The sequence below is a fragment of the Hyaena hyaena genome, unplaced genomic scaffold (assembly GCF_003009895.1).
Source record: "Hyaena hyaena isolate Hyena2069 unplaced genomic scaffold, ASM300989v1 scaffold_406, whole genome shotgun sequence".
In the NCBI taxonomy this organism is placed as follows: Eukaryota; Metazoa; Chordata; class Mammalia; order Carnivora; family Hyaenidae; genus Hyaena; species Hyaena hyaena.
The window spans coordinates 1,323,463-1,334,547 of NW_024081038.1; the positions used below are offsets into that span (position 1 = coordinate 1,323,463).

General features: G+C 40.4%; 1 protein-coding gene and 1 pseudogene across 1 annotated transcript in view; both read right to left on the bottom strand.

The window, feature by feature from the left end:
- The window catches only part of LOC120245137 (olfactory receptor 52Z1-like), a 17,347-nt gene extending 9,205 nt beyond the window's left edge, over positions 1-8,142 (bottom strand). The window contains 1 exon segment of the mRNA XM_039252055.1: positions 7,976-8,142. Coding sequence (XP_039107986.1) covers positions 7,976-8,142 — 167 coding nt within the window.
- Positions 8,143-8,861: 719 nt separating this feature from the next.
- Positions 8,862-9,859, bottom strand: LOC120245138 (annotated as a pseudogene).
- Between the last annotated feature and the right edge of the window lie 1,226 nt (positions 9,860-11,085).

Below are 11,085 nucleotides of genomic sequence, written 5' to 3' on the forward strand. Positions count from 1 at the left end.
AAAGTATACAGCCAACTGATCTTTGACAAAGCAGGAAAGAATATCCAATGGAAAAAAGACAGCCTTTTTAACAGATGGTGTTGGGAGAATTGGACAGCAACATGCAGAAGAATGAAACTAGATCATTTTCTCACACTATGCACAAAAATAAACTTAAAATGGATAAAGGACCTGAACGTGAGACAGGAAACTATCAACACCCTAGAGGAGAAAGCAGGAAACAACCTCCTTGACCTCCACCGCAGCAACTTCTTACTTGACACATCCCCAAAAGCAAGGGAATCAAGAGCAAAAATAAACGATTGGGACCTCATCAAGATTAAAAGCTTCTGCACAGCCAAGGAAACAACCCAAAAAACTAATAGGCAACCAACGGAATGGGAAAAGATAGTTGCAAATGACATATCAGATAAAGGGTTAATATCCAGATCTAGTTTCATTCTTTTTCACATTGCTGTCCAGTTCTCCCAGCACTATCTGTTGAAGAGGCTGTCTTTTTTCCATTGGACACATTTTCCTGCTTAGTAAAAAATTAGTTGGCCATACATTTGTGGGTCCAATTCTGAGTTCTCTATTCTATTCCATTGGTCTATGTGTCTGTTTTTGTGCCAATACCATACTGCCTTGATGACTACAGCTTTGTAGTAGAAGCTAAAGACTGGGATGGTGATGCCTCCCGTTTTGGTTTTCTTCTTCAATATTCCTTTGGCTATTCGGGGTCTTTTGTGGTTCCATACAAAGTTTAGGATAGTTTGTTCTAGTTTTGAGAAGAATGCTAGTGTAATTTTGATTGGGATTGCATTGAATGTGTAGATTGCTTTGGGTAGTAATGACATTTTAACTATATTTATTCTTCCTATCCATGAGCATGGAATGTTTTTCCATTTCTTTGTGTCTTCTTCAATTTCCTTCATAAATTTCATACAGTTTTCACCATACAGATCTCCTTTATCTTTGGTTAGGTTTATTCCTAGGTATTTTGTGGTTTTTTGTGCAATTGTGAATGGGATCGGTTTCTTGATTTCTCTTTTTGTTGCTTCATTATTGGTGTATAAAAATGCAACTGATTTATGTACATTGATTTTGTACCCTGCGACCTTGCTGAATTCATGAATCAGTTTTAGTAAGCTTCTAGTGGAGTCTGTCAGGTTTTCTATGTAGAGTATCATGTCATCTGCAAAAAGTGAAAGTTTGACTTCTTTGCCAATTCTGATGCCTTTGATTTCCTTTTGTTGTCTGATGGCTGATGCTAGGACTTCCAGAACTATGTTAAACAACAGTGGTGAGAGTGGACATCCCTGTTGGTTCCTTATCTCAGGGAGAAAGCTCTCAGTTTTTCCCCATTGAGGATGATGTTAGCTGAGGGCTTCTCATAGATGGCTGTTATGATGTTTAAGTGAGTTCCTTCTATCCTGACTTTCTCGAGGGTCTTTATTAAGAAAGGATGCTGTGGGGCTCCTGGGTGGCTCAGTCAGTTGAGTATCCGACTTCTGTTCAGGTCATGATCTCACGGTTAGTGGGATCAAGCCCCACGTTGGGCTCTGTGCTGACAGCTGGCTCAGAGCCTGGAAATTATTTCAGATTCTGTGTCTCCCTCTCTCTCTGACCCCCCACCCCCCTGCTCACTCTCTCTCTCTCTCTCTCAGAAATAAAAACATTAAAAAATATTTTATAAAAAAGAAGGGATGCTGTATTTTGTCAAATGCTTTTTCTGCATCTATCGACAGGATCATATGGTTTATATCTTTTCTTTTGTTAATGTGATATATCACATTGATTGATTTGCAAATATTGAACCAGCCCTGTAAGCCAGGAATTAATCCCAGTTGATCATGGTGGATAATTCTTTTTATGTGCTGTTGGATTTGATTTGCAAGTATCTTGTTGAGGATTTTTACATCCATATTCATCAAGGATATTGGCCTGTAGTTCTCTTTTTTTCCTGGGTCTCTGTCTGGCTTGGGAATCAAAGTGATGCTGGCTTCGTAAAATGAGCCTGGAAGTTTTCCTTCAGTTTCTACTTTTTGGGATAGTTTGAGAAGAATGGGTATTAATTCTGTTTTAAATGTCTGGTAGAATTCCCCAGGGAAGCCATCTGGCCCAGGGCTCTTATTTTTTGGGCGATTTTTGATAACTGATTTGATTTCTGTTCAGATTTTCTATCTCTTCCTGTGTGAATTTTGGTAGTGTGTGTGTATTTAGGAATTTGTCCATTTCTTCTAAGTTGTCCAGTTTTTTGGCATATAGTTTTTCATAGTATCCCCTGATAATTGCTTGTATTTCTGAGGGCTTGGTTGTAATCAGTCCGTTTTCATTCATGATTTTGACTATTTGAGTGCTCTCTCTTTTCTTTTTGAGAAGCCTGGATAGAGATTTGTCAATTTTGTTTATTTTTTCGTAAAACCAACTCTTGGTTTCATTGATCTGTTCAACTGTTTTTCTTTTTTTGGTTGTTTGTTTCTATATTGTTTATTTCTGCCCTGATTTTTATTATTTCTCTTCTCCTACGGGGTTTGGGGTACTCTTGTTGCTCTCCTTCTAGTTCCTTTAGGTGAACTGTTAGATTTTGTACTTGCACTTTGTCTAATTTCTTGAAATAGGCCTGGAGTGCAATGTACTTTCCTCTTAGGACTGCCTTTGTTGCATCCCATAGAGTTTGGATTGTTGTATTTTCATTTTCATTTGTTTCCATATATTTTTAAATTTCTTCTCTATTTGCCTGATTGGCCCATCTTTAGTAGGGTGTTCTTTAAGTTTTTGGAGGTTTTCCAGACTTCTTCCTGTGTTTGATTTCAAGTTTCATAGCATTGTGAGCTGAAAGTGTGCATGGTATAATCTCAGTTCTTTTATATTTATTGAGGGCTGCTTTATGTCCCAGTATATGATCTATCTTGGAGAATGTGACATCCACACTTGAGAAGAAAGTGAATTCCATGGCCTTAAGATGTAGAGTTCTAAATATATCTGTCAAATCCATCTGGTCCAATGTGTCTTTAGTGATTTTCTGTCTAGTTGATCTATCCATTGCTGCAAGTAGAGTATTAAAGTCCCCTATTAGCACATTCTTAGCCATAAGATTGTTTCTGTTTGTGATTAATTGTTTTATATATTTAAGTATTCCCATATTCGGTGCATAGACATTTATAATTCTTAGCTCTTCCTGATGGATAGACCCTGTAATTATTATATAATGCCCTTATTCATCCCTTGTCACTGCCTTTACTTTAAAGTCCAGTTTGTCTGATATAAGTATAGCTATTCTAGCTTTCTGTTGACTTCCAGTAGCATGATATATATTTCTCCATCCCCTTCCTTTCAATCTGAAGGTGTACTCTAAAATGAGTTTCTTATAGACAGCAAATAGATGGATTTTGGTTTGGTTTTTTTTTTTTTTATCGATTATGCTACCCTATGTCTTTTAATTGGAGCATTTAGCCCATTTACATTCAGTGTTATTATTGGGAAATATGGGTTTAGAGTCATCGTGTCTTTTGTGGGATTCATGCTTGTGGTGGTGTCTTTGGTACCTTGCGTTCCATGCAACATTTCCCTCATAGAGTCCTCCTCAGGATTTCTTGTAGGGCTGGTTTAGTGGTGACGAATTCTTTCAATTTTTGTTTATTTAGAAAAACTTTTATCTCTCCTTCAATTCTGAATGACAGGCTTGCTGGATAGAGGATTCTTTTTTTTTTTTTTTTTTTTTTTTTTTTTTTTTTTTTTTTTATCTAGGAGAGAGAGAGAGAGAGACAGTGTGAGCAGGGGAGGGTCAGAGAGAGAGAGAGAGAGATACAGACTCTGAAGTTGGCTCCAGGCTCTGAGCTGGCAGTCAGCACAGAGCCCGACGCGGGGCTCGAACCCACAAACCGCGAGATGATGACCTAAGCCAAAGTCGGACGCTTAACCGACTAAGCCACCCAGGCGCCCCTAGATAGAGGATTCTTGACTGCATATTTTTTCTGTTCATCACATTGAAGATCTCCTGCCATTCCTTTCTGGCCTGCCAAGTTTCAGTAGATAGATCTGACAGAAATCTGATAGATTTCCCTTTGTATGTTAGGTCCCTTTTCTCCCTAGCTGCTTTCAAAATTCTCTCTTTGTCCTTATATTTTGCCAGTTTCACTAGGATATGTCGTGCAGAAAGTCGATTCAAGTTACGTCTGAGGGGAGTTCTCTGTGCTTCTTGGATTTCAGTGTCTATTTACTTCCCCATATTGGGGAAGTTCTCTGCTATAATTTGTTCAAGGACTCCTTCAGGTCCTTTCCCTCTCTCTTCCTCTTCTGGAATTCCTATGATATGGATATTGTTCCGTTTGATTGTATTGCTGAGCTCTCGAACTCTCCTTTCGTGTTCCTGGATAAGTTTGTCTCTCTTTTTCTCAGCTTCCTCTTTTTCTATAATGGTGTCTTCTAAATCACTTATTCTCCTTTCTGCCTCTTCAATCCGTGCATTGGACGCCTCCATTTTATTATGCATCTCATTTACAGCATTTTTTAATTCATCACAACTATTTTTAAGCATCACAACTATTTTTAAGCTCTATGTCTTTGTAGCAATAATTTCTCTGATGTCTTTCATGCCTTTTTCAAGCCCACCAATTAATTTTATGACTATTGTTTTAAATTCTTGTTCAGTTATTTTGCTTATATCTGTTTTGGGAAGTTCTTTAGCTGTCATTTCTTCCTGGAGTTTCTTTGGAGGAGAGTTCTTCCGTGTTGTCATTTTGGTTAGCTTTCTGTCTCTTGTTAATTTTAAAAGCTTGTTATGCACTCTGCCCCTGTGGGTGCTGCTGTATTAAAGAGGGCTCTTTGACTGTCTAGGGCCTATCCGTTCAGGAAGTGTTCTTTGAATCGTGTCTCTTGGTTTCTCTTGTTGAGTGTTTGGTTATTTTTTTCCCTACTCGTAGTGGTATTTTGGACTCTCCACCATCTGTACTTTGGCTTGTTTCTTGAGGTAGCCCTTTGTGAAGTCTTCTCTCCTTGAAATAGTATTAGCCAGAAGACCTGCTTTAATCACGAACATGTGGTGGAAATGATGCTACTCTTTGAGAAGAATCCCAGTTGCTGAAGAGACTAGGCCCTCAGTCAGACACTTCATCTCAGGGCATGTGGGAGAGTGAGGGAGGAGGGGGAAAGGTTGCACAGGAGCGAACTCGCAATAGCTCCTGCCACTGCTTTTGAGTAAGACCTAGAGCTTTCTTCTTTACTTCTTCCCTCCTGGAGGCCATTTCGCCATATTTAACAGGGATAAAGAGGGGACGCTGGGCCGAGTCAGGATAAGCCATAGTTGCTGTCTTCTGTACAGAAGACCCCACTTCAGCTCCTTTTTCCCGACCACTGATCCTCCGCAGGTGCCCGGCCTCCGGCGTCCTCCCAGTGGCCCTGCCTCACAATGCAGTGTGCTGGGTCGCTGCAGGTCAGAAAAGCACTTCCGGACTCCACATCTGCCCTGGGGCTTCCTGGTGCTGTCAACTAAGATTTGGCTTCATGGCAGCAGAAACAGTGGAGAAGGGCTTGGAGAGAAGTCTTAATTTGGGTAGCCCCTTCAGCACCAGGTGTTGATGTGAACTCTCCATGAAGTACAAGGTAGCTCTGCAATGGGTGACCAGAGCTAAATCCCACCGAGAAGCGCCGTAGAATGGCATAAAACACATGCCTCCGAATTTTTCCACACAAGCGGTGAGGGAGCTGGGCTCCTTGCTCACCAACAGGTCTCAGATTTTTTCTATGTATTTTGGATACTAACCCTTTATTGGATATGTTGTTTGCAAATATATTCTCCCATTCTGAAGGTTAGTTGCCTTTTAGTTTTGTTGATTGTTTCCTTCGCTGTGCAGAAACTTTATTTTGATGTAGTCTCAATAGTTTATTTTTGTTTTTATTTCCCTTGCTGATATTAGAGAAATTACTACCTCTTCTATGATTTTTTGGTTTCAGGTCTCACATTTAAGTTTTTAATCCATTTTGAGTTTATTTTTGTGTATGTTTAGAAAGTGGTCCAGTTTCATTCTTTTGCATGTAGCTGTCCAGTTTTCCCAACACCATTACTCCATTAGTTGAAGAGACTATCTTATCCTGTTTGATATTTATTCCTCCTTTGTCAAAGATTAATTGACCATATAATTGTGGGTGTATTTCTTGGTTTTCTATTCTATTCTATTGATATATGCATCTGTTTTTATGTCAGTACTATACTGTTTTAATTCTGCTGCTTTGTAATAGAGCCTGAAATCTAGAATTGTGATACCTCTGGTTTTTTTCTTTTTCAAGAATTGCTTTGACTATTCGAGGTCTTTTGTGGTTTGATACAAATTTTAGGATTGTTTTTATCTCTGTGAAAAATGCTGTTGGTATTTTGAGAAGAATTGCATTAAATGTGTAGGTTGTTTTGGGTTGTATAGATATTTGAACAATATTTGTTCTAACCCATGAGCCTGGAATGTCTTTACATTTCTTTGTGTTGTCATGAATTTCTTTCATCACTGTTTTATAGTTTTCAGAGTACAGATCTCTTAACCTCTTTGGTTAAGTTTGTTTCTAGATATTTTATTGTTTTTGATGCAACTGGAAATGGGTTGCTTCCTTAAATTCACTTTCTGTTGCTTCATTATTAGCATATAGGAATGCAACAGATTTCTTTACATCGATTTTGTATCCTCCAACTTTACTGAATTCATTTATCAGTTCTAGTAGTTTTTGGTGGACCCTAGGGTTTTCTGTATTTAGTATGTCATCTACAAATTGTGAGAGTTTAATTCTTTCTTATCAATTCGGATGTCTTTTATTTCTTTTTTTTTACGTTTTTTTTTTAATTTTTGAGAGAGAGAGACAGATAGACAGACAGACACTGCACACTTGTGCATGCAAGCAAGGGAAGAACTAAAAGAGCGGGAGACACAATCTGAAGCAGGCTCCAGGCTCCAAGCTGTCAGCACAGAGCCTGACATGGGGCTCGAACTCTAGAACTGCCAGATTATGACCTGAGCCCAAAGTCAAACACTTAACTGACTGAGCCAACCAGACACCCCCCCCCCTCTGCCCCATCTTTTATTTCTTTATGTTGTCTCATTGCTGTGTCTAGGACTTCTAGTACTATGTTGAATAAAAGTGGTGAGAGAGGACATCCTTGTCTTGTTCCTGATCTTAGGGAAAAACTCTCAGATTTTTTTTTTCATCATTGATTATGATGTTAGCTGTGGGTTTTTCATATATGGTTTTTATTATGTTGAGGTATGTTCCCTCTAGACCTACTTTGCAGACAGTTTTTATCATGAATGGATGTTGTACTTGTAACTGTATTTTATTGTCAGTAGCATTCTAGGATATGATTGTACTATAATCTATTTACACATTTTATTGCTAAAGGACATTATTTTATTTCTAGTTTTTCACAATTAGGAACAATGCCACCATGAACATCCTGTACATGTATTTTGATGCCCATATGTCTGAGGATATTGATAGGGTCAAGAGGTATGCATATCTTCAGTTTCACTAGATAATGGCAAATTGTCTTCAGAGTAGTTCACCAATCTACAGTCTCCCTAGTAGTGCATAAAAGTTTTCATTGTCATCTTCTGGGAAATTTTGAAATACGTATATAAATCTGCTATGTTTATACTATAGAGATGTGAAGTTGTACAGTGCACAACCTGAACATCTATATATGAGAGGCTGGATGTCAAATACCTTTCTTATGCTTTTTTTCTGAAGTGACTGTTCAAGTCTTCTGCCTATTTTACTATTAACTTGTCTTTTTCTTACTGATTTGTAGTTGTTCTTTATATACTCTGGATACTAGTTCCTTGTTGGTTAAACCACCTACAGGTCCTCTGATGGGCTTCCCTACAGGTTAAACCACCTACAGGTCCTCTTCCCTGAACTTTGGTGAGGCCACTCTCCCCTTAGTTTCCTCTTGCCTCTCTGACCCTCACATGCAAACTCAACTTTCTGGAATCTCTTGTATCTGTCTTCCTACTCCTCCTTCCTACTGTCACCAGTCAGGTCCAGGCCACCATCATCTCCAGTATCCCAGCCTCCAGGCTCATCTCCCTCTGATCCACATTCTATTAGGGCTGCAGAGCCATTGTTCCCAAACACAGGTAGGATCCACTTTGCTGCTTTAGACTCTTTAAATGGCTGCATACTGCATAGAGTAAACATTCAAACTCTATCACAACAGATGAGGCCTTTCATCTGCTTATGCATTCAGCCTCCTTCCCTGCCAGGCCCCCACCTGCCCCGTGCCAGGGAAACTGGACCTTGTGGGGAGTTTCCCACTCAGCCATCTACCCATGTGCCTTTCCCCACACTGCTGCTTTGGCCTGGAATGCCTTTTCTTCTGTCTCCTTCCTCTCCAGTAAACACCTTATCTTATCTTTCAAACATAACTCAGATTGACCTTCTCTGTGAAGTGTTCTGTCTTAGTAATTGTCCTTCCCCTATGTTCCCACAGGGTTTTGTACATAAAGGTGTTATTGAACATTACCTGTCTTTATAGTTTGGGAACTTTATAGACTGGAGCCTCCTTCAGGGAAGAGACCATTTCTTTTTTCCCTTTGCAATCACAGGGTTAGCATGATGTATGTAAAATAGAAGTCTGATGAATGAATGTGAGAATGAATGAAAATCACATGCAGAGTGAAGGGGAGAAAATTTAGAAGCTAGAGAAAAAAGCTTACTTTGGAGTTGGTTACTGTATAACTCTGGATGACTAGCTATTTTCAGAAAATGGATAAAAGACTTTCAAAGATGAATGCAGATAGTTAAAGCCAAAATACAGCAGGGATGACTCTACCTTCTGGAATAGCACATTGACCCACTTGACAGTGAGAGTGCTTGTAGGACCTGCAAGTCCCAAAGAGTCAGGTGGGAAGCTCCCTATGTAAAGGCAGGGACTGGGGCTTCTGCGGGGGGGCGGGTAGTAGCTGTGCCCCTTGAAACAGAGTTGCCAGGTGCTGCTTGATTTCCTTGGTCCTGGCCCCATAGATAATAGGGTTGACCAGACATGGGAGCAGCAGGTAGAGGGCGCTGAGCAAGTTGTGCACGTCCTGGGAGGCGGTGCGACCACACGGTAGACTATGGATGAGGACATGGCGGAAGAGTACACGGTGAAGATGACTAGCAGGTGGGAGCCGCAGGTGTTCAGGGCCTTGGAACGTGCTCTGCCTGATGAAATCCGGAAGGCAGCATGGATGATGAGGGAGTAGGAGGCTCCAAGCAGCAGCATGTCCAGGACTCTGTGGAAGATGCGGACAGTGAGACCCACAGTCTTGTTCAGGGAGATGTCCCCACAGGAGAGCTTCATGTGCTCACAAGCAAAGTGATGGATCACGTCTGAGCGGCAGAAACGAACCCGGGAGGCCAGTGCCACCACTGGGGCAACAATGCAAGTGCTCCTGGCAGCTGCAGCCCCCACCAGGCCAGCCAGCAACTGGCCCGTCACTATCTCAGAGTAGCGCAGAGGGTAGAGGATGGCAACGCAGTGGTCTAGGGCCATGACCAGGAGGATATTGCAGTCAAAGACAACGAGGAAGTAGATGCAGAACATCTGGAGCAGACAGCGAGGCAGGGAGATGCGGTTGAAGTGGGTAGAGAAGCTGAACAGTATAGCGGGCACCACGGTGGTGGCAACACAGATGTTGACAGCCAGGAGCAGGGCGATGAGCAGGTACATGGGCTGGTGCAGGCTCCGCTGGGCCGCTACCGTGTGGATGACCAGAACATTGGCAGAGATGATCACCAGGTAGAAGCTGAGGAAGGGCAGCACCAGGAGGTCGTGGGCCTCCCGCAGCCCAGGGAAGCCCAGCAAGAGGAAGCTGGTGTAGGACCCGTTGGAGCTGCCATTGCTCCATGCCTACATCTTCCTTGGGGAACAGGATGGTTCTGGGAAGATAGGAGACACAGTAGGCCCACCTTCACCAGGCTTTGGTCTTCATGAGTCAATATTCCTGGAGAAAAAAATGAAAAGCTAAGGGTCACGATTTAATGACATATGCATCTTTCAATAAATTTTTGCATTTCAAATATATTCCTCAGGGTAGATTTTGGATGTAGAACTATTATGTCAAAGGATCTGAACGGTTTTGAGCATGCCAAGTGGATTTCCGAGAAAGCTGTATCAGTCTTGTATCTGAGTCACTGGTGCTACTATTAAATTCATATGATTTAATAAAATTGTTTTAGTAATGTGATGATTGAAAAATACTATCTCATTGTAATTTGCAGATTCTCATTTGTGAAATATCTGTTCATTATGCTTTACCCATGTATATAAGGAACTATTTCCCTTAGCAATTTGATTATTAAAATTAATTATCCCTCTTTCACCACTGAAAAAAATTTTTCAAATCTCACAGTTTTATTTTGTTTCTGATATTAAGACTAAGAATTCTAAATTCATAAAATGAAATCTATGGGCATTTCTCCTTATTAGTTTTAAGCTTAGCAAGCCTTTTCTCATTCAAAGATTTTGTTCCTCCTTAAAATATGGCCTGATTTTTTCATATTAAATTTTGATCCACAAGAAATTCATTTTTGTCACAAAGTGACAATCTAATTTGGTATATTTCTCCCCAAGTTCTTGTTTCAGCTTCTGCATTGCTCTGTGTTACTACCTTTATCCTAGATTAAGTTCTTATACAGCAGGGGGTTGTTTTAGAAGTAGTGATGCTCTAATTGTTCTTGTGCCAGTACCACACAATTTATTTTTAAATAAAAGCTTTATTGAGGTATAATTCACAGACCATAGAGCTTACCCATTTAAATGTACAATTCAATGGCTTTTTAGTAAATTCACAGATCTGTGCAACCATCACCGTGATCAACATTTTCATCACACCAAACAGACATCCTTTACCCACCAATAGTCAGTCCCCATTTCCCCCAGTCCCCTCAGCCTGAGGCTACCACTTTCTGTGTCATTGGATTTGACCATCTGGATGCTTCATATAAATGGAATCATACAGTATGTGGTCTTTTATGGCTGGATTCTTTCACTTAGCACACTGTTTTTTGAGTTTCAATATGCTTTAGCCATGACTATGCCATTTCCTTTTAGTGGCTGAATAGTACTCCATTGTATGGATA